Source organism: Jaculus jaculus, chromosome 15 (assembly GCF_020740685.1).
Source record: "Jaculus jaculus isolate mJacJac1 chromosome 15, mJacJac1.mat.Y.cur, whole genome shotgun sequence".
Classification (NCBI taxonomy): domain Eukaryota; kingdom Metazoa; phylum Chordata; class Mammalia; order Rodentia; family Dipodidae; genus Jaculus; species Jaculus jaculus.
The window spans coordinates 55,020,540-55,047,740 of record NC_059116.1 but is presented as its reverse complement, the minus strand read 5'-3'; the positions used below and the strand labels follow the sequence as shown (position 1 = coordinate 55,047,740).

At 37.7% G+C, this 27,201-nt stretch overlaps 1 protein-coding gene across 1 annotated transcript in view; it reads right to left on the bottom strand.

The window, feature by feature from the left end:
- C15H10orf67 (chromosome 15 C10orf67 homolog) overlaps window positions 1–27,201 on the bottom strand; it is a 202,224-nt gene that overhangs the window by 121,719 nt on the left and 53,304 nt on the right. The window contains exons 3-4 of the mRNA XM_045134756.1: window positions 26,976–27,119; window positions 18,193–18,267 (exon numbers count right to left, since the gene is read on the bottom strand). Of these exons, the coding sequence (XP_044990691.1) occupies window positions 18,193–18,267; window positions 26,976–27,119 (219 nt within the window). The remainder of the gene's footprint in view (window positions 1–18,192; window positions 18,268–26,975; window positions 27,120–27,201) is intronic.

Here is a 27,201-nt window from a genome sequence, read left to right as displayed (position 1 = left end):
CTTGAAAAGTTTGCAAAGACCAGGGTTTAATTCCCCAGTATCCACATAAATCCAGATGCAGAAATTGGCACATGCATGTGGAGTTTGTTTGCAGTGGCTAGAGGTCCTGGTAACCCACATTCATTCATTCATTCATTCATTCATATTCTCTGTCTCTATCCATTTCTGTCTCTCTGCTTGCAAATAAATAAATAAAAATATTTTTTAGAAAAATAAATAAATAAATTTTGAAGATATGGTGTAAAAAAAAAAAGAAAATCCCAAACTTGCTAGATATTAATAAAGCACTTGTCTAGCATGCACAAGGCCCTGTGTTTGATTGCCAGCAGCACACACACACAATAAGACTAAAATATTTCATGTGACCACAATATACCTTCACAATAAAGGATTGCCTTAATATAGGGTCATAAAATGGTGTGATAGCCTTTAAGTGAAGATTAAACCTATATGATGAAGAAAAGACCACAAATCAATGGAAAAGGGAGATGTCCAACGAATGATGTTCCAAACAATGCCTATTATCTTTAAAGATGGTGATAGTATTCCAGACTTTGATTCCTCCATTATAAGAGTTTATTAAAAATATTTTATTTATTTATTTATTTATTTGAGAGAGAGAGAGAGAGGCAGATAGAGAGAGAATGAGCACATCAGAGCCTCCAGCCATGCAAACAAACTTCAGACACATACACCACCTTATACATCTGGCTGGGGAATCAAACCTGGGTCCTGAGGTTTCATAGGCAAGCATTTTAACCACTAAGCCATATCTCCAGCACCCTATTCTAAGAGTGTTGTGAATACCTAAATTCCTATATTAAACCCTATATTTGAAGTACCTGGACCAATTTCTGTTTTTATCAGAACCCTAGATGATATATTTGCAAAACAGAAAACAACTAAGTAATATAAAATTCTCAATGTTTTATCTGCAAATGAAGTGCTATAATATCGCACAAAACTTAAAAATTAAAAGCCTTTAAAAATTAAACAGATTTAAAAACTCACTCCAGAGTTTCAAAAAAGTAAAAGTAAAAAAATAAAATAAATCGTTCCCACCTGCACTCAGCCAGAGTAGAGATTCTCAGGTCTGAACTGATCACACTCTCTAGCTCTCTGGACATGGAGTATAGCAAGGATGACAATGAGTAAGCAAGCCACTAGGGTCCAACCCAGGCACTGAGCAGAACAGGCCACTCACAATCTACCCATACCTGCTGGAGACTGCATAAACAAGGCAGAATAATTCAGATTTCAGTGTTCCCAGCTCAAACCTGTGGACAGACCTCCATCCTATGCCCATCTGGATCAAGGCTGACCAGGCCACTCAGAATAGACTCCTCAAGAGCTGCTGTTGCTACATTATAAGAAAAACAAAAGGACTATTTATAGATGAACAAACCTCAAACAATTCACACACACAGACAAAGTATTCCCACCAAGAATGCTTAGTCCCATAGTGGAAACCTCCAATGAAGACTATCTAGAGAAAACTCTAGACAAGGAATTCCAAAATGCAATTATGTTAAGCATATTCCAGAAACTTAATGGGACCATGAGCAAATGGCTGAATGAAACTGAAGAGAATCAACAAAAAGAATGCAACATTAGGCTGAAATGAATAGAAGACAATCAACAAAAAGAACGCAGTAAATGGCTGAATAAATGTATGAAAATAAATAACACCAAAAAAGAACATATGGCTAGAGAGATGGCTCAGTATATATATAACAAAGGCATACCACATTTTATAAAGCCAAATCAACTATATAGTTAATCAGAAAGACTCCCAACAAAATAATAGTGAATAGCCATAATGCCCCTCTATCATCAATGGATAGATCATCTAAACAGAAAATAAAAAGAGAAACAATGGAGCTAAACAATACCATAGATCAAATGGACTTAACAGACACCTACAGAATTTTCCATTCATACTCTGAAGAATACACATTCTTCTCACCAACTCATGGAACTATCCCTAAGATAGATTATATATTAGAACACAAAGCAAGTCTCCATAAATTTTGTAAAATTTATATAATTCCTATATTATAATAAACTACAATGCATAAAATTAGAAATCAACAACAAAAGAAGCAACAGAAAATACACCAGCTCCTCAGGAATGAAGGGCATGCTATTGAATAATGATGGGTCATTGACAAAATCATAAGGGAAATAAAAAAATTCCTATGAATGACAATGAAAGTACAACATACCAAAATCTATGTGATACAATGAAGACAGTATTAAGAGGGAAGTTTATAGTTCTCAATGTCTACCTTACAAAAATTGATCCAAAATATAAAGCTTAGCAATCCATCTGAAGGCTTTGGAAATAAAATAATACACATCCCAAAATATCAGAAGGAAATAAATAATCAAGATCAGGGCAGAAATCAATGAAATGGAAATAAAGAAAACAATGCTAAAATTTGATGAAATAAAGAGCTAGTTCTTCAAAAAAGTAAACAGGATTGATAAACCTTTTGCCAAATTGATCCAAAAAAGATAAAACTCTAATCAACAAGATAAGAGATGAAAAGGGAGATGTTACAACAAATACAAATGAAATTGAAAGAATCATAAAAATGTATTTCAAAAATCTATATTATACAAAATTACAAAATCTGGATGAAGTTGATAAATTCTTATGTCAGTGACCTACCAAAACTAAACCCAGAAGAGACAAAACACCTGAATAGAACTAGAGCATCTAATCAGATTAAAGGAGTAATGAAAAGCCTTCCAACCAAAAACTGCCAAGGCTCAGATGGATTCACTACTGAATTCCTCAAAACCTTGATAAAATAAATAAAAAACACTTTTTCTTAAATTATTTAATGCAATAGAAAAGGAATGCTCCCTGACTATGAAGCCAGCATTACACTAATATCATAACACGACACAAGAAGAAAAAGTATAGACCGATATTCCTGAAAAAATTATATACAAATATTTTCAAAGAGTTCTTATAGATCAAATCCAAGAATATATCAAAAGTAATATCCACTTTGATGAAATAAGTTTCATCCCAGGGTTAAGGGATGGTTCAACATAAGGAAATTGATAAATGTAATTCATCACATTAATAAACTTAAAGACAGTAATCACATGATCATTTCAATAGAGGTAGAAAAGGCCCTCAAAATATAACATATGTTTATGATTAAAACCCTGGAGAAACTAGGGATGGAGAAATCATATTGCAACATAATCAGGATGATCTATAACAGACCAAAAGCCCATATCATGCTAGCTGGAGATAAATCTTAAAGATTCTCCCTAAGGTCTGGACCAAGACAAGGGTGGCCATTCTCCTCACTGTATTTAACATAGTACTTGAAGTTGTAACTCTAACAATAAGAGAAATTTTAAAAAAGGATTCAAACTGGAAAGGAAGAAGTCAAACAAACTTATTTGCAGATGATATGATTCTATAATTAAGGGACCCAAAAGACTCCACCAAAAAAAAAATTCCACAGGTGATAAATTCTTTCAGCAAACTGACATTAATGAAACCAACACACAATAATAAGTAGTCTTCACATATACCAATGACCAACATGGAGAAAGAATTAAGAACATGGCTGTGACCTGCACACATGGTATGGGTTTCAGAAGCATGAAAAATGCATGGAGTGGGTCATGAAGTGCACACAGTTCCAGGAGATGCTGCTGAGACATGGCACGAGGCAGAGTATGATGGCTTTGATAAAGAGACTAGTGGAACCACTAGAAGTCATAGAGACCACAAGATGTTTTAGATATATCAAGATTGTGCAAGGGCTACCATGAAGCATTGTTGGCTCAGACGAGAAGTTTTGACTGAATTCTCAGCCCAGCTGGAGGAGCAGAATTGGACAATCCAGAGACTTGTCACTGGTTATACATATTAGATTTGAAATGCAGATGTTTGCTCATTGGTTGTTGAGTTTTCATTAGTCCAGTCTCTCCTTTTTATGCCTTATACCAATGGAAAAGTTTACTCTGTGCCACTATATGTTGGAAGTATATAACTTGTTTTGATTTTACAGGACTCACAGTTAAGTGACAATTTTAAATCTCAGATGAGACTTGGGACTTTGAAACTACCTTAAGTTGGTAAAGACTATGGACACCTTTGAATCTGGACTGAAAACCCTATGTGAGATGGTTATTAATCCAGGTAGAATGTGGCAGTTTGAATTTATGTCCCGCAATAGACCCAAATGTTTTATTAAAGCTGTAACTTTGATTTCCAGCTGCCTAGCTGGAAGAGGTGTCACTGTGGGTGGAGCCTGGGGTTCAGCCCTAAGGTTTTTCTAGGGGCAGATATTAATTCCATCCTAAGGTATGCAGAGTGCTTGAGCTCTGTCCAGGTTCCCCAGGGTGTGCTTGCTTTTGGTGTTTAAAAACAAGAAATAAAATTATTAATTTCAATTTCAGTAGCCATATATGTCTAATGGGACAACACAACACTTATTAACAGTGGCCTATACAGTTCTTTGAATATGTCCTGTCTTCTCTTTCACATCTGTTGCAAGGGGGAAACCAGTTTGCATAATCATTGTTACTTAACCAGTATCCCTCTTTTAGACAATACAATCTTTCTGTTCTATTCAGGTGCCCCACACCTCCTTTTGGATATATCCCTGGGGATAGGCATATAATTTTGGACTGGCTTAGGGAAGGGACACAAAACCCAATACATGTCATTCAGTGTTAACTCTGTGACTCTTATGGGACCTATTTAGAAAAAATACTCTCTTAAATTTTCCCTCATGTGCAGAGAAAATGAAATAAATCACAAGAGGAGAAGGCAGAACCTGGAGTTAGACAATTTCTTTTGATGTAATTTGAGAATGAAGAGAGAACCAAAGCCCAGCTTTTCCCAGTCATTACTATTTAAATATTTTTCATTGTAAAAAAAAGGCCAGTACAATCTTTAGCTAATGTAAAGTGAGTTAGATTTATATCACTTGCCACTAAAATATCCTAATATATTCCTATAAAACATCTACATAGAATCCTCTTATATTTCTTATTCACCCAATCTTAGTACTTTATACCCTGTATAATTATCTGCTTTTTGGTAAAGTTTTCACAAAGTTTACCATAGAAATAACTGCATTTCTATAGTATTCCAATAAATCCTGGTAAATATGCTTATCTTTGCATGTGTCAACCTATATTCTGATTTTTTTAAGGTAGGGTTTCACTTTAGCTCAGGCTGATCTGGAATTCACTTCATAGTCTCCAAAAACAGCAGCATGGAACTTAAGCAAGCAGGACCCAACCAAAACTCAGGACTTTTCTGCATACCTTTGGGCTGGAAAACAGAAGCACTCCAAACAAACTTAGGGCTGGGCTTCAGGATCCGCCCCCAGTGACACCACCTCCAGCCAGATGCCTGAAGGCTCAGGTGAAAAGTTTTAATAAAACACCTAAGTCTATGGGAGACATATATTTAAACTAACACACCATGTAAAGCCATATGCACAATGTACTACATGTATCTGGAGTTCATTTGCAGTTGCAAGAGGCACTGGTGTGCTCATTTCTCTCTCTCTCTCTTTCCCCTCTCTCTTTCTATTTACAAATACATAAATAAAAGCATTTCTTTCAAAATAAAAATAAACAAATTTCTGAAAATTATGCATTTTTGGTAAAACTGTATTTATTAGCTCCAAATGGCAATTTCAACATAACAAGTATTAATAATGACTACAGATGTCGTAAGGTGCTTTATCTGTTTTCTTTGGTGTGTGTGTGTGTGTGTGTGTGTATTTATATGTGTGTGTGGTGTGTGCCTATGTACGGGTACACACATATAACAGAGCTCTTGCTGTGATCAGAAGTAGCCTAGAGGTGTTAGTTATTGCATTCTACCTTGTTTGAGATAGCATCTCAACTGTAAACACTAGATTGGGTAGCCCATAAACTTCAAGATTCTCTTGACTCTGCCTTCCATTGCCAAATGCATATTGGAAGTACAGACATGTGCACTACCATGTCTGGCTTTATTTGGGTTTGGGGGATCCAAACTGGTTGTCAAGCTTGTGCAGCAAGAACTTTTATCTACTGAGCTATTTTCACAACCTAAGGTACTTTATCTTATCTACAGTCAGTGGCCAGAAGGTCATTAAGCTTAGAAGTTAAAGTAAGATAAAGGACAGAAACAGACACCAACATTAAAGAGGACCATGAATATGTACAGGTATCCATCTGCTTTACAAGCACTTAGTTTTTACTAACTGAAGACCAGATAATATTTTATATGCCTCAGAGATCATTGGTCTCACATTTGGAACATACCTGTCCATGTGGCATGTCCTATTATGATCTGCATTTGACAGCTGAGGAAACAGGTTGAAAAAGTCATTGCTTTGTCTAAAATCTATAGTAATTAAATGGTGGAGCCAAGATTCAAACCCAGATGGTTTGGCTTCATAGTAATTTCTCTTAAGCATACATGGTGCTTGACTAGACCATGCTAGCTTTTGAAAAAAAAATTTTGAAGAAAAAAATTACCAGAAAAGTAATTTATTCAGCAAATTTAATTGAGAAATCACTTACTGAAGTGAATAGAATGCTATTGTATCTATCTATTGTTGTGTAACATGTCTTCACAAAGGTAACATCATAAAATAAAGATGTTCATTATGCTTACAAATTCTATGAGTCAGAAAATCAGTACAGGAATAGCAGGGGTAGGTTATCTCTGCCTTAGATGGAATGCTTCTAACTGGCTGGTGGCTGAAGTAATCTGGAAGCAGATTTTATACTCATTTTTAATGCTGGAGCTGAGATGATTTAAAGGATATGTACATATAAGTCCAAGGAATCAGGATTTATCAGACTTTCCATATGACTTGGGCTTTTTGAAAATGGCAGTTGGGCTCAAAGAGAGACAATAAGAAGCCTTCTGATGATGTAAGGGTAACATTGCCAGGCTTTGTGGGGAGCCTCACCTTAGAAATCCTACATGTTCTGTTTCTTGTCTTCTTGCCTCCAAGACCAGCTTAAACTAAAGGGAAGGGAAATTAGGCCTCACCACTTGGAGGGAAAGAAGTACATGATGTTGTAGAAGAGGAGATGAGTAAGATGTTGCATCACAGACACCTGTGCAAACACAATTTGGCCCAGAGCCAAAGATTATTCACAGAGCAAATAGTCCTAAGATGTTTACAGCTGTAAGATACCAAATAACCAATTAATGGTGGTATAGCAGACAGCTTCAGGTTTGCTGAGATGAACTTCCAAACCAGGCACAATTATGGAGGAAGGGATATTTATTGAAGCTTACAGATCCAGAGGAAGTTTCATAATGGCAGAAGATGGCCCCGTTTCCAAATGTCCAAGCAGAGGAGAGAAAATCACAAGCCAAAAGCCACACAGCACACTTCAGGAATTCCAGGTCAAACATATCTTTAGACTGGAATTTCAAACTCACCACCACATCTTAAGATCTGCCCTGTGACACCTCCTCTAGCCAGATTGCTGCCTATTCAAACTACAAACTAATAAAACACTGAATATATTGGGGCCATCTATTCAATCTACTACAGGTGACTTAAACACTGTGAGTAATTATTTCAGGCAATACAAGGGAAAGCCCAGGGTTACTTTGTTGCTTGGTGATGTCACAAAGACCAATGCTTTCTATCTTTCCATTCTGCAACCTCAACCAGGATTTCAAGTTGGCTGTTGTAGCTGTAGGCATTGGAAGGAGACATAAGAAAATTGAACAATAAAAAGGGAGACTGTTCCCTTCAGAAATTACTTTAAATTAAGGAGAACCATTTACCTCAAAACTTTATAGTCAACTCATCCTCAGGTCCCACTAGTCATGAACTGACTTTATAATGCCAATGCCATAGCTACTAAAGGAATCTGGGATAAAAGTTGCATTTTTTACCTTATAAAATTTTGAGGTATTTGTTAGGAAAAGGGATAAGACCTGGGGAGATGATTCAATGAGTTAAAAGAGCTTGCTTGTAAAGCTTGCTGGCCTGGGTTCAGTTCACCAGTGCCCACATGAAGGCAGATGCACAAAGAGGAATATGTCTGGTATACATGTATAATAGAAACAAGCCCTGATAAACCCATATGAACACACATGCATTCCCTCCCCCCTCTCATAAATAAAACTTTTTTTTTTTAATAAAACAGCAAGGAGGGACTTCTGGTTAAGATGGCGGCGTAGGTACCATGCCAAAGCAGCCTAGGGGGGAAAAAGACCAAAAAAACTCAGCAAAATACACACTTTTACTAAAAAGTGAGGTGTATAGGAAATTGAAGCGGCAGCAGAGAAGTAGAAGAGTTCCAGAGCATCCAGAGCTTGCACAGGCAGGAAAAGCAGCTCCGGCAGCTCGGCCAACTGCCGCGGCCGCGGCACAGCAGAAAGCCGCCAGACTCGGCTCGAACCACAGGAAAAGCCAGGTGTGGGAGCTTCCCCTCACACCGCGCTCTCCGCAACTCGGGAAACATGAGGGGAGAGCAGCAGCAAGCAACGGAGGATCAGACCACGAGGCAGAAGAACACGTGGAGCAGCGAGAGAACCAGAGCAGCCGCGGTCCGTCCCCTCCCCCACCGCCTGAGCCCAGCTCCGGCAAACAGAGCAGCGGCCCGGGACCCGGCCACGCCAACTTGGGCTCACAACAGGACCCAAGCAGGAGCAAAGTTCGGCAGCAACATCAGTGGCTCCAGCACCGGTAACAGCAGCCCCAGCAGCAGCAGACCCAGGAGTGGCAGCAGCGGCAGACTCGGCAGCAGCAGCTTCAGGGGGAGCAGTGGCAGTGGACACAGCAGCAGCTTCAACATCAGTGGTGGCTCCAGCAGTGGCAGCTACAGCAGCAGCAGAGGTAGCAGCACTGGCTCAGTTTGCCCCGTAGGAAAAGCAAGTGCCCAGCTCCAGAAATCAGAACAGCAGCCCGACGACCCAGGCAGCAACTTGACTGAGACCAAAATCATCCAAGGTAACTGGGATTGCACCAGGGAAGGGTCTCACTTGGTCACAAGCTGACTTGCATCCCTCAACAGACCAGAAATCTAAACGTCTTTGTTGATAGAGGATCTGGTCATTATAATAACTACTCTTGCATACATACTCGGGGCTGTTTTTGATTGAATGTGTACAGTGTTTAGTAAAATTTTAGAATCTACCTGTATTTTATTCCACTCAGCCTGCTTGAATACTCCTATAGCAGGGAAACTAAACCCCTAAGAACATCTTTGTAGATACTCTGAGAGTCTTAAGAGCCACACCTAACACTTTAAGGTACTACCCTGAAAATATATTACATCAAATCAATTGATACAGCTAAGAATACACAGCTAGCTAGAAAATCCAAGCATTAACTTAATCCAAGATGCAAAAATATATACATTATAACACAAGAAACACTAAAAAGCAAGATGATATAAATCCACCTAAAAGTATTAATGCATCAGAAATGTCCTCCAATGAGAAAGAGTTAGAGGAAATGCCTGAGAAAGAGTTCAAAAGAATAATTATAAATATGTTCAAAGAGATCAAAGAACACATGAAAACAATCAAAGAAGAAATCAAAGAGGAAATCAAAGGAATCAAAGAAGAGGCAGGACACCAATTTAATGAAATAAAGAAGGCAATACAAGACATAAATAGGGAAATAGAAATAATAAAGAAAAACCAGTCAGAATTACTAGCAATGAAGAACACAGTTAATGAAATAAAAAACTCTGTAGAAAATCTCACCAGTAGGATGGATGAGGGAGAGGACAGAATATCTAAGCTAGAAGACCAGGTGGCAGACCTAATGCAGTCCAACAAAGAGAAAGACAAACTTATAGAAAAGTATGAGTGGGAATTTCAAGATATTCGGGATACTATGAAAAGATCCAATATAAGAATTTAGGGCATAGTAGAAGGAGAAGAACTCCACTCTAGAGGCATAGAAGGCATCTTCAACAAAATCATAGAGGAAAATTTCCCCAAAATTGGGAAAGAGGTGCCAATACAGATACAGGAAGCCTTTAGAACCCCAGCCTGACAAAACCCAGAAAGAACCTCTCCTCGCCATATTATAATCAAACTTCCAAACACACACACCAAAGAAAAAATATTGAAAGCTGTTAGAGAGAAAAATCAAGTTACCTACAAAAGCAAACCCATCAGGATTACAGCAAATTATTCAACACATACATTTAAAGCCAGAAGGGCTTGGAGTGATATATTCCAAGTTCTGAAAGATAACAACTGTAAACCAAGGTTACTTTATCCTGCAAAGTTATCCATTCAAATAGATGGAGAAATAAAGACATTCCATGACAAAAGCAGGTTAAAGGAGTATTTGAAGACAAAACCAGCTCTACAGAAAATACTTGATAGAATCCTCCATACTAAACAAAAGGAAAAGCACACATATAAGGAACCTAGAAAAAACAAGCAATACTCAAATACCAGTTAACAGAAGAGAGCACAGGTAGAACCAGAAACACACACACACACAAAAATGGCAAACATAAATACACACCTTTCAATAATATCTCTTAATATCAACAGTCTCAATGCCCCAACGAAAAGACATAGATTTGCAGACTGGGTTAAAAAGCAGGATCCTACAATTTGTTGTCTCCAAGAAACTCACCTTTCTACAAAGGATAAACATTATCTTAGGGTGAAAGGTTGGAAGACGGTGTTTCAAGCAAATGGGCCCAGAAAACAAGCAGTGGTTGCTATCCTAATATCTGACAAGGTAGACTTCATTCCAACGTTAGTCAAGAAAGATAAGGAAGGTCACTTTATATTGATTAAGGGCACACTCCAACAGGAGGACATTACAATCCTAAACATATATGCACCTAACATGGGGGCTCCCAAATTTGTCAAACAAACACTTTTAGAACTAAGGTCACAGATAACACCAAACACAGTGGTGGTGGGTGACTTTAACACCCCACTCTCATCAATTGACAGGTCATCCAGGGATAGAATAAACAGAGAGGCATCTGGACTAAATGAGGTCATAGAAGGAATGGACCTAACAGATATATACAGGACATTCCATCCAAAGGCTGCAGAATATACATTCTTTTCAGCAGCACATGGAACATTCTCTAAAATAGACCATATATTAGGATACAAAGCAAATCTTAACAAATTCAGGAAAATTGAAATAATTCCTTGCATTCTATCTGACCACAGTGGAATTAAAATACAAATCAGTAGCAAGAAAGGCTATAGAGCATACACAAAATCATGGAAACTAAACAATACACTACTAAATGATGAGTGGGTCAATGAAGAAATCAAAAAGGAAATCAAAAAATTTATAGAGTCAAATGATAATGAGAACACAACATACCAAAATCACTGGGACACAATGAAGGCAGTTCTAAGAGGTAAATTTATAGCCTTCAGTGCCTATATTAAGAAATTAGAAAGCGGTTAAGATGGCGGCGTAGGTACCACGCCAAAGCAGCCAAGGGGGGAAAAAGACCAAAAAAACTCAGCAAAATACACGCTTTTACTAAAAAGTGAGGTGTATAGGAAATTGAGGTGGCAGCGGAGAAGTAGAAGAGTTATAGAACATCCAGAGCCCGCACAGGCGGGAAAAGCGGCTCCAGCGGCTCAGGCAGCTCGGCCAAACACCGCAGCCACGGCGCAGCAGAAAACCGCCAGACCAGCTCGAGCCGCAGGAAAAGCCAGGTGCGGGATTTTCCCCTCACACCGCGCTCTCCGCAACTCAGGAAACGTGAGGGGAGAGCGGCAGCAAGCAGGGGAGGAAAAGACCGCGAGGTAGAACACGTGGAGCTGCGAGACAACCAGAGCAGCCGCGGCTCCCTCCCCTCCCCCACCGCCTGAGCCCAGCTCCAGCGAACACAGCAGCGGCCCGGGACCTGGCCATGCCAACTTGGGCTGACAGCGGGACCCAAGCAGGAGCAGAGTTTGGCAGCAACTTCAGCGGCTCCAGCACCCGTACCAGCGGCCCCAGCAGCAGCGGACCCAGGAGCGGCAGCGGCGGCAGATCCCGCAGCAGCGACTTCTGGGGGAGCAGCGGCGGTGGTCACAGCAGCGGCAGCTTCAGCAGCGGTGGTGGCTCTGGTGGTGACAGCTATAGGAGCAGCAGAGGCAGCAGCAGCGGCTCGGTTTGCCCCGTAGGAAAAGCAAGTGCCCAGCTCCAGAAATCAGAACAGCAGCCCGACGACCCAGGCAGCAACTTGACTGAGACCAAAATCACCCAAGGTAACTGGGATTGCACCAGGGAAGGGTCTCACTTGGTCACAAGCTGACTTGCATCCCTCAACAGACCAGAAATTTAAACCTCTTTGTTGATAGAAGATCTGGTCATTATAATAACTACTCTTGCATACATACTCGGGGCTGTTTTTGATTGAATGTGTACAGTGTTTAGTTAAATTTTAGAATCTACCTGTATTTTATTCCACTCAGCCTGCTTGAATACTCCTATAGCAGGGAAACTCAACCCCTAAGAACATCTTTGTAGATACTCTGAGAGTCTTAAGAGCCACACCTAATACCTTAAGGTCCTACCCTGAAAATATATTACATCAAATCAATTGATACAGCTAAGAATACACAGCTAGCTAGAAAATCCAAGTATAAACTTAATCCAAGATGCAAAAATATATACATTATAACACAAGAAACACTAAAAAGCAAGATGATATAAATCCACCTAAAAGTATTAATGCATCAGAAATGTCCTCCAGTGAGAAAGAGTTAGAGGAAATGCCTGAGAAAGAGTTCAAAAGAATAATTATAAATATGTTCAAAGAGGTCAAAGAACACATGAAAACAATCAAGGAAGAAATCAAAGAGGAAATCAAAGGAATCAAAGAAGAGGCAGGACACCAATTTAATGAAATAAAGAAGGCAATACAAGACATAAATAGGGAAATAGAAATAATAAAGAAAAACCAGTCAGAATTACTAGCAATGAAGAACACAGTTAATGAAATAAAAAACTCTGTAGAAAATCTCACCAGTAGGATGGATGAGGGAGAGGACAGACTATCTAAGCTAGAAGACCAGGTGGCAGACCTAATGCAGTCCAACAAAGAGAAAGACAAACTTATAGAAAAGTATGAGTGGGAATTTCAAGATATTCGGGACACTATGAAAAGATCCAATATAAGAATTCAGGGCATAGTAGAAGGAGAAGAACTCCACTCCAGAGGCATAGTAGGCATCTTCAACAAAATCATAGAGGAAAATTTCCCCAAAATTGGGAAAGAGGTGCCAATACAGATACAGGAAGCCTTTAGAACCCCAGCCAGACAAAACCCAGAAAGAACCTCCCCTCACCATATTATAATCAAACTTCCAAACACACAAACCAAAGAAAAATTATTGAAAGCAGTTAGAGAGAAAAATCAAGTTACCTACAAAAGCAAGCCCATCAGGATTACAGCAGATTATTCAACACAAACTTTTAAAGCCAGAAGAGCTTGGAGTGATATATTCCAAGTTCTGAAAGATAACAACTGTCAACCAAGGTTACTTTATCCTGCAAAGTTATCCATTCAAATAGATGGAGAAATAAAGACATTCCATGACAAAAGCAGGTTAAAGGAGTATTTGAAGACAAAACCAGCTCTACAGAAAATACTTGATAGAATCCTCCATGCTGAACAAAAGGAAAAGCACACATATAAGGAACCTAGAAAAAACAAGCTATACTCAAATACCAGTTAACAGAAGAGAGCACAGGTAGACCAGTAACACACACACACACACACACACACACAAAAATGGCAAACATAAATACACATCTTTCAATAATATCTCTTAATATCAACGGTCTCAATGCCCCAACGAAAAGACATAGATTTGCAGACTGGGTTAAAAAGCAGGATCCTACAATTTGTTGTCTCCAAGAAACTCACCTTTCTACAAAGGATAGACATTATCTTAGGGTGAAAGGTTGGAAGATGGTGTTTCAAGCAAATGAGCCTAGAAAACAAGCAGGGGTTGCTATCCTAATATCAGACAGGGTAGACTTTAGTCCGACGTTAGTCAAGAAAGATAAGGAAGGTCACTTTATATTGATTAAGGGCACACTCCAACAGGAGGACATTACAATCCTAAACATATATGCACCTAACAAGGGGCTCCCAAATTCGTCAAAAAAACACTATTAGAACTAAGGTCACAGATAATACCAAACACAGTGGTGGTGGGTGACTTTAACACCCCACTCTCATCAATTGACAGGTCATCCAGGGAAAGAATAAACAGAGAGGCATCTGGACTAAATGAGGTCATAGAAGGAATGGACCTAACAGATATATACAGGACATTTCATCCAAAGGCTGCAGAATATACATTCTTTTCAGCAGCACATGGAATATTCTCTTAAATAGACCATATATTAGGACATAAAGCAAATCTTAACAAATTCAGGAAAATTGAAATACTTCCTTGCATTCTATCTAACCACAATGGAATTAAACTACAAATCAGTAGCAAGAAAGGCTATAGAGAATACACAAAATCATGGAAACTAAACAATACACTACTAAATGATGAGTGGGTCAATGAAGAAATCAAAAAGGAAATCAAAAAATTTATAGAGTCAAATGATAATGAGAACACAACATACCAAAATCTCTGGGACACAATGAAGGCAGTTCTAAGAGGTAAATTTCTAGCCTTAAGTGCCTATATTAAGAAATTAGAAAGGACGCAAGTAAACGACCTAATGCTTCGCCTTAAAGCCTTGGAAAAAAGAAGAACAAGGCAAACCTAAAATTAGTAGACGGGAAGAAATAATAAAGATTAGGGCAGAAATTAATGAAATAGAAACAAAAAGAGTAATCCAAAGAATTAATGAAACAAAGAGTTGGTTCTTTGAAAGGATAAACAAGATTGATAAACCCTTAGCAAATCTGACCAAAAGAAAGAGAGAAGAGACACAAATTAATAAAATCAGAGATGAACAAGGCAACATCACAACAGATTCCAGAGAAATTCAAAAAATCATAGGGACATACTACAAAAGCATATACTCCACAAAGTATGAAAATCTGAAAGAAATGGATGATTTCCTTGATCTATATGACCTACCTAAATTAAATCAAAATGAGATTAATCACTTAAATAGACCTATAACAAACATGGAGATCCGAACAGTTATCAATAATCTCCCAGCTAAAAAAAGCCCAGGCCCGGATGGATTCACTGCTGAATTTTACCAGACTTTTAAGGAAGAGCTAACACCATTGCTTCTTAAGCTTTTCCAGGAAATAGAAAAAGAAGGAATTCTACCAAACCCCTTCTATGAGGCCAGCATCATCCTGATACCAAAACCAGGCAAAGATAGAACAAAAAAAGAAAATTACAGACCAATCTCCCTCATGAACATAGATGCAAAAATTCTCAACAAAATATTGGCAAACTGAATACAAGAGTATATCAAAAAGATCATTCACCCTGACCAAGTAAGCTTTATCCCAGAGATGCAGGGATGGTTCAACATACGCAAATCTATAAATGTAATACATTACATAAATGGGTTGAAGGACAAAAATCACATGATCATCTCATTAGGTGCAGAGAAAGCATTTGACAAAATCCAACATCCCTTCATGATAAAAGTCCTACAGAGACTGGGAATAGAAGGAACATATCTCAATATAATAAATGCTATTTATGACAAGCCTACAGCCAACATATTATTAAATGGGGAAAAACTGGAAGCTTTTCCACTAAAATCAGGAACAAGACAAGGGTGTCCACTGTCCCCACTTTTATTTAATATAGTTTTGGAAGTCTTAGCCATAGCAATAAGGCAAGAGACACACATAAAAGGGATACAAATTGGAAAGGAAGAAATCAAGTTATCATTATTTGCAGATGACATGATTCTATACATAAAAGACCCTAGAGACTCTACTAGCAAGCTGTTAGAGCTGATCAAAACCTACAGCAATGTAGCATGATACAAAATAAATACACAGAAATCAGTAGCCTTCATATATGCTAACAACAAACACACAGAGGATGAAATCAGAGAATCACTCCCATTCAAAATTGCATCAAAAAAAATAAAATACCTTGGAATAAACCTAACCAAGGAAGTAAAGAATCTATACAATGAGAACTTTAAAACACTCAAGCGAGAAATTGCAGAAGACACTAGAAAGTGGAGAAACATCCCTTGTTCCTGGATTGGAAGAATCAATATTGTGAAAATGGCAATCTTACCTAAAGCAATCTACACATTTAATGCAATCCCTATCAAAATTCCAAAGGCTTTCTTCATGGAAATAGAAAAAACAATCCAAAAATTCATTTGGAATCACAAAAAACCTCGAATATCTAAAATAATACTGAGCAACAAAAAAGAGGCTGGTGGTATCACCATACCTGATTTTAACCTATACTACAGAGCCATAGTAACAAAAACAGCATGGTACTGGCCCAAAAACAGACATGTAGATCAGTGGAACAGAATAGAGGACCCAGATGTAAGCCCAAGTAGCTATAGCCACCTGATATTCGATAAAAATGCCAAAAATACTCATTGGAGAAGAGGCAGCCTCTTCAGCAAATGGTGTTTTGAAAACTGGATAAATATCTGCAGAAGGATGAAAATAGATTCTTCTCTCTCGCCATGCACAAGAATTAAGTCCAAATGGATTAAAGACCTTAACATCAGACCGAAAACTTTGAAACTGCTAGAGGAAAAAGTAGGGGAAACCCTTCAACATATTGGTCTTGGCAAAGACTTTCTGAATACAACCCCAATTGCTCAGGCAATAAAACCACAGATTAACCACTGGGACCTAATGAAATTACAACGATTTTGCACTGCAAAGGACACAGTGAAAAAAGCAAAGAGGCAACCTACAGAATGGGAAAAAATCTTCGCCAGCTATATATCTGATAGAGGATTAATATCTAGGATATACAAAGACCTCAAAAAGTTAAATAATAAGGAATCAAACAAGCCAATCAAAAAATGGGCTATGGAGCTAAATAGAGAGTTCTCAAAGCCAAGCGCCACATGTTCTCTCTCATATGGGGATCCTAGCTACAGATGACTGGGCTTCTGCGTGAGAATGAAAATACTTAGTAGCAGAGGCCAGTAAGTTGAAAAGGAGACATAAAGGGTGGAGAAAGGAAGGGAGGAGGATACTTAATAGGTTGATATTGTATATATGTAATTACAATGATTGTAATGGGGAGGTAATATGATGGAGAATGGAATTTCAAATGGGAAAGTGTGGGGGTGGGGAGGGAGGGAATTACCATGGGATATATTTTATAATCATGGAAAATGTTAATAAAAATTTAAAAAAACCAACAAATAAATCAAAAGAAAAGAAAAGAAAAAAAAACAGCAAGGAGGAAAACGGAAGAGAAAATGCGCAGTGGGAGAGAATGACTGGCAAGTATGCAAGACCAGCATTGACCATAGGCTCTGAGAAACATTGACTCACAATTATTACCTGATACTAAGTGGTGAGCCAAGCATCTAACCTAAGAGGTATAGCCCCATCAACAAACAAGAAATACAGATAGCGTCCCTGTCCTCATAAAGCTTATCATGTAATACAGAACAGAGACACTGAATGTGCACATACATAATTCAATGCAGATGTGGTAAGTGGTATGTAAAGAAGTCTGTGATAAGTAGGTAACAGCTACACGTATGAACTATTTATTTATGGAGCATATTGAAATGAAAGGTGAGATTATACTTATAAAGCAAAAGAAAGCAAACGGTTCTTATTAATTCTAAAATCCATAATTGGAAATGTGTGTGTATGTATGTGTCTTCCCATTATGTAAGACAGTAAAGATCATATTGGGAAAATACCACTGTCCCTATCATTACAACAGTTATTCCATCAAGAGTCAGAGCCCATTCACAGGAATTTATCACAAGTCTGAGGACCTCTCTCTTGGGAATATATGAATTTTTGCTCTTCAGCTGCACAGAAATCTTAGGTAATTTTGGTAATTTCCCACATACCCTGTATACCAGTTTGGAATTCTCCAGTTTCTAGATTGTCTATCATCCTAATGTGTGATCATAAATAGTCTTGGCCTAAATCTTCTGACTTGAATCAGAAATTGAGGAAATAAACCTTCAAAGCTAAAAGCTCAGACTGGGAACTCAAAAAGAGCTCCATTCCTTGAACACACAGGAACCAAAGTTAGACTTGCTTTTGGCAGCACCAAAAACCCACCTTGTACATTCCTTTGACAATAGCTATGGCATCAGCTAATTGCTGCTGAAAGCTTTTTCTTATGCTATCTTCATTCTGAAAAGAAAAAATAAGTATTATGAGCATTGCAATGTACTTCCAAATACAACTCACATCTCCTAGGGAGGAACTATAGTAAAAAGCCACCATCCAAGTCATTCAAACTACTTAAAAATTTAATTTATAATCATTTCCCATACACCAGAGCTATTATAATGCAGTTTGTTCTATTTGTACTTAAGAACAATAGAGCAATCCTGTGGATAAAACAAATACAGATAATTTGGACACTTCATTTTATATACTCTTAGTAACTTCTATTTGTGTGTTTAAAATTTTTTTAAATATTGGGCTGGAGAGATGGCTTAGCGGTTGAGCGCTTGCCTACGAAGCCTAAGGACCCCAGTTCGAGGCTTGATTCTCCAGGACCCACGTTAACCAGATGCACAAGGGGGCGCACGTGTCTGGAGTTTGTTTGCAGCGGCTGGAGGCCCTGGCGTGCCCATTCTCTCTCTCTCTCTCTCTCTCTCTCTGCCTCTTTCTCTCTGACTGTCACTCTCAAATAAATAAATGAAAATACACAAAATAATTTTCAAAAAAATTTTTTTTAATATTATTTATTTGAGAGAGAGAGAGAATATGGGCCTCTTGCCACCGGAAGTGAACTCTAGACAAAAGCGCCAATTTGTGCATCTGGCTTTATGATGGTACTGGAGAATCAAACCTGGGCCATCAGGTTTTATAAGCAAATGCTTTTAACTGCTAAGCCATCTCCCAATCCTCTTTTAGTATCTTCTTAAAACAGCTTATAAAGAAAATTAAATCTATATAATCATACATCCCTCTAGTCTTTGGAAATATTGATGATATATGCTCAAGAAAGAAAATCTAGATTTACTGATCTATAAACTATAGTCTTTAAAAAATTATATTTTCTTTTTATTTATTTGAGAGTGGGAAAGAGAAAGAGGCAGAGAGAGAAAGAGAGGGAATGGCTCACCAGGCCATTAGCCACTGAAACAAACTCCAGCAACATGTGCCACCATGTGCATCTAGCTTACATGGGTACTGGGGAATTGAACCCTGGTCTTTAGGTTTCATAGGCAAGCACCTTAATCCCCGAGCCATCTCTCCAGGCCCTATAATCATTTTTGGGTAATCAAATAATTTGATTATCTGTTTAGGATAAAAGTGAAACACAGTGTATCTTTCAAAAATGTTCCTGATGGGGCTGGAGAGATGGCTTAGCAGTTAAGCACTTGCCTGTGAAGCCTAAGGACCCTGGTTCAAGGCTAAATTCCCCAGGACCCACATAAGCCAGATGCACAGGTGGCGCATGCATGTGGCATTCATTTGCAATGGCTGAAGGCCCTAGCATGCCCATTCTCTCTCCCTCCCTCCCTCCCTCCCTCTTTCTCTCCCTCCCTCTTTCTATGTCTGTCTGTCACTCTCAAATAAATAAATACAAATAAACAAAAAATGCTCCTGATGGTTTTGAGCAACACACACACACAGACACACAAGGCAAGATAATTCCAACCAAATATGCCTAGTCCTTTAGTTGAAGTCTCCAACAAAAACTACTAAGAAGAAACTCCAAATCAAGTAAGTATACAGAAATGAAACGATGACAAGAATATACAACCTACTTAACAAGAACATGAGCAAACAGAAAAAAATAGAACAAAAATCAACAAAACAATGCAATAGACAGCAGAATGATTTCAATGAACTTAAAGCAAAGAAGCTCAGCTGCCTGAATGAACTCTAAGAAAGTACAAAGGAATCAATTAAAATCAATGAAAATATCACTAAGAAATGAAAATGAACCACAATAAAGAGACAGATATGCAAATGAAATCCTAGTGGAAATTAAAAATGAAATAACTCAATAAAGCCTCAAGAACAGAATTGATCATGTGGAGGACAGAATACCAGGCCTGAAGACAAAGCAGAGGAAATATACCAGGAGTACAAAATAAATGACAAGTTCCAAAAAACATACAAAGATAACATGAGAGAAATGTGGGACATCTTAAAAAGCCCAAACGTTTGAATTATGAGAATTCACAAAAGTGAAAACTATAGGCCAAAAGTATAGAGAATATTATCAGAAATATTACAGAAGAAAACTTTCCAAACTTGAAAAAAGAGAGAGGCCAATTCAGGTACAAGAGACACACAAAACACTGAATAAGTGGGACCAGAGAAGAAAATCACTATAACACATTATAGTTAAAACATTAAACAAAAAAAAGGGGGTACCAAAAGCTGCAAGAGAGAAACAGCTTATAACTTATAAAGGTAATTCCATCAAACAACACCTATTTTTCAAGGGAAACTATAAAAGCCAAAATAGCCAAGATGGAGTATTTCATATATTAAAAGTCTATGGCTGCTAACCCAAACTACTATACCCAGAAAAAGTATCTCTCATTCTAGAAGATGAAAGAAAACCTTTCCATGGTAAAAGTCAGCTATATGAATATATGAACACTAAGCCAGTCCTACAGAGAACACTGGATAAAATACTTTACATTAGGGCTGGAGAGATGGCGTAGCGGTTAAGCACTTGCCTGTGAAGCCTAAGGACCCCGGTTCGAGGCTCGGTTCCCCAGGACCCACGTTAGCCAGATGCACAAGGGGGCGCACACATCTGGAGTTCGTTTGCAGAGGCTGGAAGCCCTGGCGCGCCCATTCTCTCTCTCTCCCTCTACCTGTCTTTCTCTCTGTGTCTGTCGCTCTCAAATAAATAAATAAATAAATAAATAATTTTAAAAAAAATACTTTACATTAAAGGGAAGAATAAATATACTTAACAGACTCTAGGAGGTTATAAAACCCAATAATAAAAACTAGAACAATTGTTAAATCAAATGAAGGACAAGTGTAAAACATCAAACCATAAAATCTTTAACATGACAGTGTTTAACCCATATCACTCAGTCATAACTCTGAATATCAATAGACTTAACTCCTCATTTGAAAGATTATTTCCCAAGGATTAAAGGTGCTTGCCTACAAAGCCCATGTAAGGCCAGATGCACAAAGTAGTACAGGCATCTGGAGTTTATTTGCAGCAGCTGGAGGCTCTGAAACATTCATTCTCTTCTCTCTATCTTACTCTGCTTGCAAATAATAAATAAATATGTTTTCTAAAAAAGATACAGGCTACCACACTCAATCAGAAAACTGGATCTTGAAGACATTTGCTGTCTTCAAGAAACCCATCTTTAAGCTAGGCATGGTGGTACACACCTTAATCCCAGTACTTAGAAGGTAGAGGTAGGAGGATTACTGTGAGTTTGAGGCCACCCTAAAACTACATAGTGAATTCCAGGTCAGCCTGGGCTGGAGTGAGACCCTACCTTAAAAAATAAAATAAAATAATAAAAATAAGCCCACCTTTGCATTAAAGACTGATATCATGTTACAGTAGAAGCATAGAAAAAGTCATTACAAGTAAATGAAAATAGGTGGCAAGCAGGTGAGGCTATACTAATATCTGGAGGAAAAAAAAAAAAAAACTTCAAACCAAAAGCAATCAAAAGAGATAAAGAAAGCCACTTTAAACTTATCAAAATAACAATGCAATGAGAGGTTGTTATAATCATAAATATATATGCACCAAACACAGGAGCACCAAATATGATAAAGCAAAATCCACTAGACATAAATCAGACACAAATACCAACAAAATAATACTGTATAATTTTAATGCCCCATATTGCTAATGGACAGATGATCTAGACAGAAATTAAATAGAGAAACAATGGAGCTAAATAACACATAGATCAAATGTACTTAACAGACATCTACAGAACATTCCATTCAAACTCTACAGAATATACATTCTTCTTACTAACTCATATAATATTCTCTAAAATACACCTTAAAGGACATAAAGCAAGTATCCACAAAATAAAGAAAATTCCTATAAATCCCTTGTGGTGGTTTGAATTAGATGTCTTCTATAAGTTCATATGTTTTGAATGCTTGGGCCCCAGCAGGTGACAATTTGAGAAGCAGAGCCTTGCTGGTGGAGGTCTGTTACTAGAGACAGGCTTAGGAGTGCCCTTGCTAGAGTTTGCCTCACTCTCTTGTTGCTCATTTCCACCTGTTATGCAGAAGTGACATACAGTTTCTGCTCATACCATGCTGGCCCTGCCATCATGAGGCTTCCCCTCAAGACTGTAAGCCAAAATAAAACACTTTCTTCCCATCAGTTGCTTTTGGTCAGGTATTTTGTCTCAACAACAAGAATGTAACTACAACAGAATTGGTACCAGGGGAGCGTAGTCATTGCTGCTAGAAACCTGGCTGTGTTGGCTTTAGGCCTTTTGGGACTAATTCTCAAGAGGAATGTGGAAGATTTTGAAACAATGGTCTAAGAGATGCTTTGCAGTACTCTAACCAAAGCTTGATGGACCATTCTGATCAGAGTTGAAAGATCTAAATGCTGTAAGAACTGTAGACTGTGAGGTTTGGCTTATGAGGGGAAGAGTTTTGCCAAGACTGGGCTAGAGGCAGTTTGTGTGAGAAGCTAACTGCATTCTTCCCATATCCTAAGAACTTGTGGAGTGTTACATTGTGTAGAAATGGACTGTTATGGATAGATGGATATGGCACAGAAAGAAATGAAATTCAGCAGTTCAACTGTGGTTTTTGAGGGCCTGCAACCATGTAGATTGGGGCAGCTATTGTCCATTCACACAGTGGAAAGGATGCTGACTCTGGAAAGTAAGGGACCTGAACGCTAAATAAAAGTCTATTCTTCAAAGTCAGCTTTATTTTCCCTTGATTAACAAATTAGTAGCCCTTCTAATGGTATGGAGTATACAAATGCAGGAAAGAAGGGTCATTGGATTTGCAACATGGTTTCTGTTTTGGAAATGGCCATGGGCAAAGTGAAGCAGGATTTCTTGCATGGAGGCCTGATGAAAGCATGAGGATGAACCATGGGTTGCAATGGAGATCTGAAAATTTTTATTGAGATGCCAGGAATGTGGGATGGCTTCCAAGGAGTGTTGCCAGCTTGGGATTCCTTATTCCCTAGGCTATGAGCCCAGCTAGGTAGCAGAATTGGAATCCCAAAGACTCATCACTGGTTACAGATGTTAAATTTGGACCTAAAGGATTTGATGATTGCCCTGTTTGTTGTAGATCTTGCATTGGTTCAGTCTTTTCTTGCTATGCCCAATGCCATTTCTGTACTGTGAAATGTTTATTCTGTGCTATTATGTGTGTTTTGGTCTTACAGATTAACCATTAAGAGACCTTGAATTATGCAAATGTACAGTACTGGGACTGGGAAAAAAAAACATGGAGACTTTTAAAGTTGAACTAAATGCATTGCATATTACATCATGGTCATCAGTTTATGGGTCCAGGAGTGAAATGTGGAGCTTTGAATTAGGTATTCCCCATAAACTCATGTGTTTTAAATGCTTGGTTCCCAGTTAATGACAATTTTGGATGTGTAGCAGGAGAGTGAACCAAACTGTAGCAAAGGAGAGCTGGCTATAAAATACACCTCCAAAACATAGCAAAGCCTATGGAACACAATGACAAGGACAGTTTCTAACTCTAAATGTTTATGTTCTAAATACAAAGGGATCGCAAATGAATAACTTAATGATCCACCTGAAGGCACTGGAAAAACAAGAACAGTGAACTAAAAATGAAGAAAACAGATCTGGTGGTATGACTTAACAGTTAACGCATTTATCTGCAAAGCCAAAGGACCCAGGTTCAATCTCCCATGACTCGTATAATCAAATGCATAAGGTAGTACATGCATCTGGAGTTCATTTGCAGTAAATGAAGGCTCTGGTATGCCCATTCTGTCTCTCTTTCTGTGCCTCTTTCTTTCTCTCTCAAATAAATAAAATAAATTTTAAAAACATTAAAAACATGAGGAAAACAGTCTTTGAAATGGTTAAATGAAAATCTGATTCTTCTAAAAGACTAAACAAGATTGATGAATCTCTGGCCAGCTTGTCATAAGAAAAAGAGAGAAAACTCCAATCAACAAATCATGTTGAGAGAAGAAAATGAGATGTTACAACAGATACCAATGAAATTTGGAGATTTTTAATGGCATATTGCAAAAACCCATATTTTAACAAATTAGAAAATTTATTGACACTTGCAACCTACTAAAATTAAACTCTGAAGAGAGAAAACATCAGAATAGAAGCTACAACATCTAATGAGAGTACAACAGTAATTAAAAGCCTCCCAACAATAACAAAGGTCCAGGACCAGAAGTATTTATTCCAGATGTCTATCAAAACTTTATTGAAGAATTTAAACCATAGCTTCTCAAATTATTTCATAAAATTGAAAAGGAGATAATATTCATGACTCCTATGAAGTCTGAATTACATGAATACCAAAACCAGACATAGACTCAACAAGGAAAGAAAATCATAGACCAGCACCTCTGGTGAACACAGACCCAAAGATTCTCAGTAACATTCTTTCAAATTGAATCCAATAACCCATCAAAACAAATAATTCACTGAAATCAAGTAGATTTTACTCTAAAAATGCAGGTATGGTTCAACATAAGGAAATTAATCAATGTAATAATTCATATAAATAGATTTAAGGCCACAAATCACATGATCATTTTAATAGATGCAGAAAAGCCCTTTGACAAATTCTAACATCCTACCATGATAAAAAAAAAAACACTGGATAGATTAGGGATGGAGGGATCTTATCTCAACATAATGTATCCAATATATAGCAATATCATACTGAATTGGGAAAACCTTGAAGCATTCTCAGTAAGGTCTGGAACACAGTACTTGAAGTTTTAACGAGTGATAAGACAAAGAAAAACAAAAAGGAAAGGAATACAAATTGGGAAAGGAAGAAGTCAAATTGGTTGTATTTGTAGATGATATGATTCTGTTGCTAAGAGACCCTAAAGATCTACCAAAAATTACTAGAGCTGATAAATACTTTCAGGAAAATGGCAAGATAGAAAATTAACACACAAAAATCAGGAAAACAGTACCATTTACAATAGCCACAAAAATTAAATATCTTGGACTATTCCTAGTTCAGTAAAATTCTAGAGAACACAAGAACACAGAAGATGGAAAGACCTCTCATGCTTACCAATTGAAAGAATTAATATGAAAATGGCCATCCTACCAAAAGTAATATATGTTTTCAATGCAATTCCAATACAAATTCCAGTACTATTTTTCACAGAAATAAAAATCCCAAAATAGACTCATAGATGAGTAGAATACAGTAAAAGATCCAGATATTGTTTTTTGGTTAAGAAGAGAGGGTATGCCCTTGTGGTGATTTTATTCAGGTGTCCCCCATAAACTTAGGTGTTCTGAATGCTAAGTTCCCAGCTGACGGAGATTTGGGAATTAATGCCTCCTGGAGGGAGCTTATTATTGGGGGTGGGCTTATGGGTGTTATAGCCAGTTTCCCCATGCCAGTGTTTGGCACACTCTCCCGTTCCTGTTGTCCACCTTATGTGGGCCAGGGGGTGATGTCTACCCTCTGCTCATGCCATCATTTTCCCCTGCCATCATGGAGTTTCCCCTAGAGCCTGTGAGCCAAAATAAACCTCTTTTTCCCAGAAGCTGCTCTTGGTTGGGTGATTTCTACCAGCAATGTGAACAACAGCCCTTCACAAAGTTTTTTAAATGACTATGCTTTTCCCTTTGGTCCATATATTCTACTATAGAGATTTTTACTTCATCGTGTTTGTTGTTGCTAGATTCATAATGGCTAGAAAATGGAATCAGCTGATACCCATCAACTGATGAATGTACTGTGAAGATGTGGTACATACACAAAATAGAGTCCTATTATCAGTAAAAAAAAAAAATAAATAAATAAATTATGAAGTTCATAGGAAAATGGATGGACCTGGATATCTGGGCTGATTAAAGCTCCCAATGAAAAATGTTTCTGATTCTTATATTAATTTGATTATATAATAATTATATAATAATATAATAATTGATTCCAGGATGGAGTAATCAACATTAGAGTCAGAAAGGGCTGAATTAAAGTATCATGCCCCATACTGTCTGAGCTTGTATAAATTATAATCTTGGCAAGCCCAGTTTCTTCATTGGTATGTCAGGGTTAACAAGATTTTTATTTTAGGATTTTGAGAAACTTAACATTTTTAACATGTTTAAACATTTTTTTATTTGAACATTTTAAACTTAATGTTTTTAACATGTTTAAAATGCTTAGCATAGTAACTATGGACTGACCACCTAAATATGAGTTTCCTTATTTTACAGCACAGAAATAATAGCAATGCCTATTCTAATGAGAGATAAGTATGGCACCCTGACCATTTTAGGAAATTCCTTGAAGCAGTAGTTTTCATGTCTTTGGGTCCTATAGAGCCATTAAAGCACAAAATATATGTCAAATTGTGATTAAGAGTTAAGAACTCAAGCATTGAGCTGTCTGACCTGAAATGTAAAGCTCTGCCACTTAACTTAACCTGAATAAGTTAATTAACATTTTTGTGACTTGGTTTCCTTGTCTGATAAAGAGGAAAAGTAATGCCAACTTTATAGGGTAAATGTGAAGATTACCAATTAGTACACAAGGTATTCACCAAAATTCTCAACACATAGTGAAACCATGATTAGCTTCTGGAGACACATCCTTCATAAGTTGCCTCTATCAGTTACTAAACTAAAGCTGCACCATCCACATATCTAAATACAGAATCAATCCATAAAGGGAACATGAGAAAACAATACCTGTTGATAGTGTTTTTCCACTTCCACAACTCGCTCATGTAGAACACTAAAGATCTTCCAAGACTCCTCTTTAAGTCGGTCCTCAAACTTTAGTTGAATCAATTCTTTAAGAAACCCAAAATCCACCTGAAGTGATGTAGTCATCTATGAAGTGAAAAGCATACATTGTTGTAGACAATGAGACTCTGTATTTAAATATGCCAGCACATTCTCAGGTTCTGGGTAT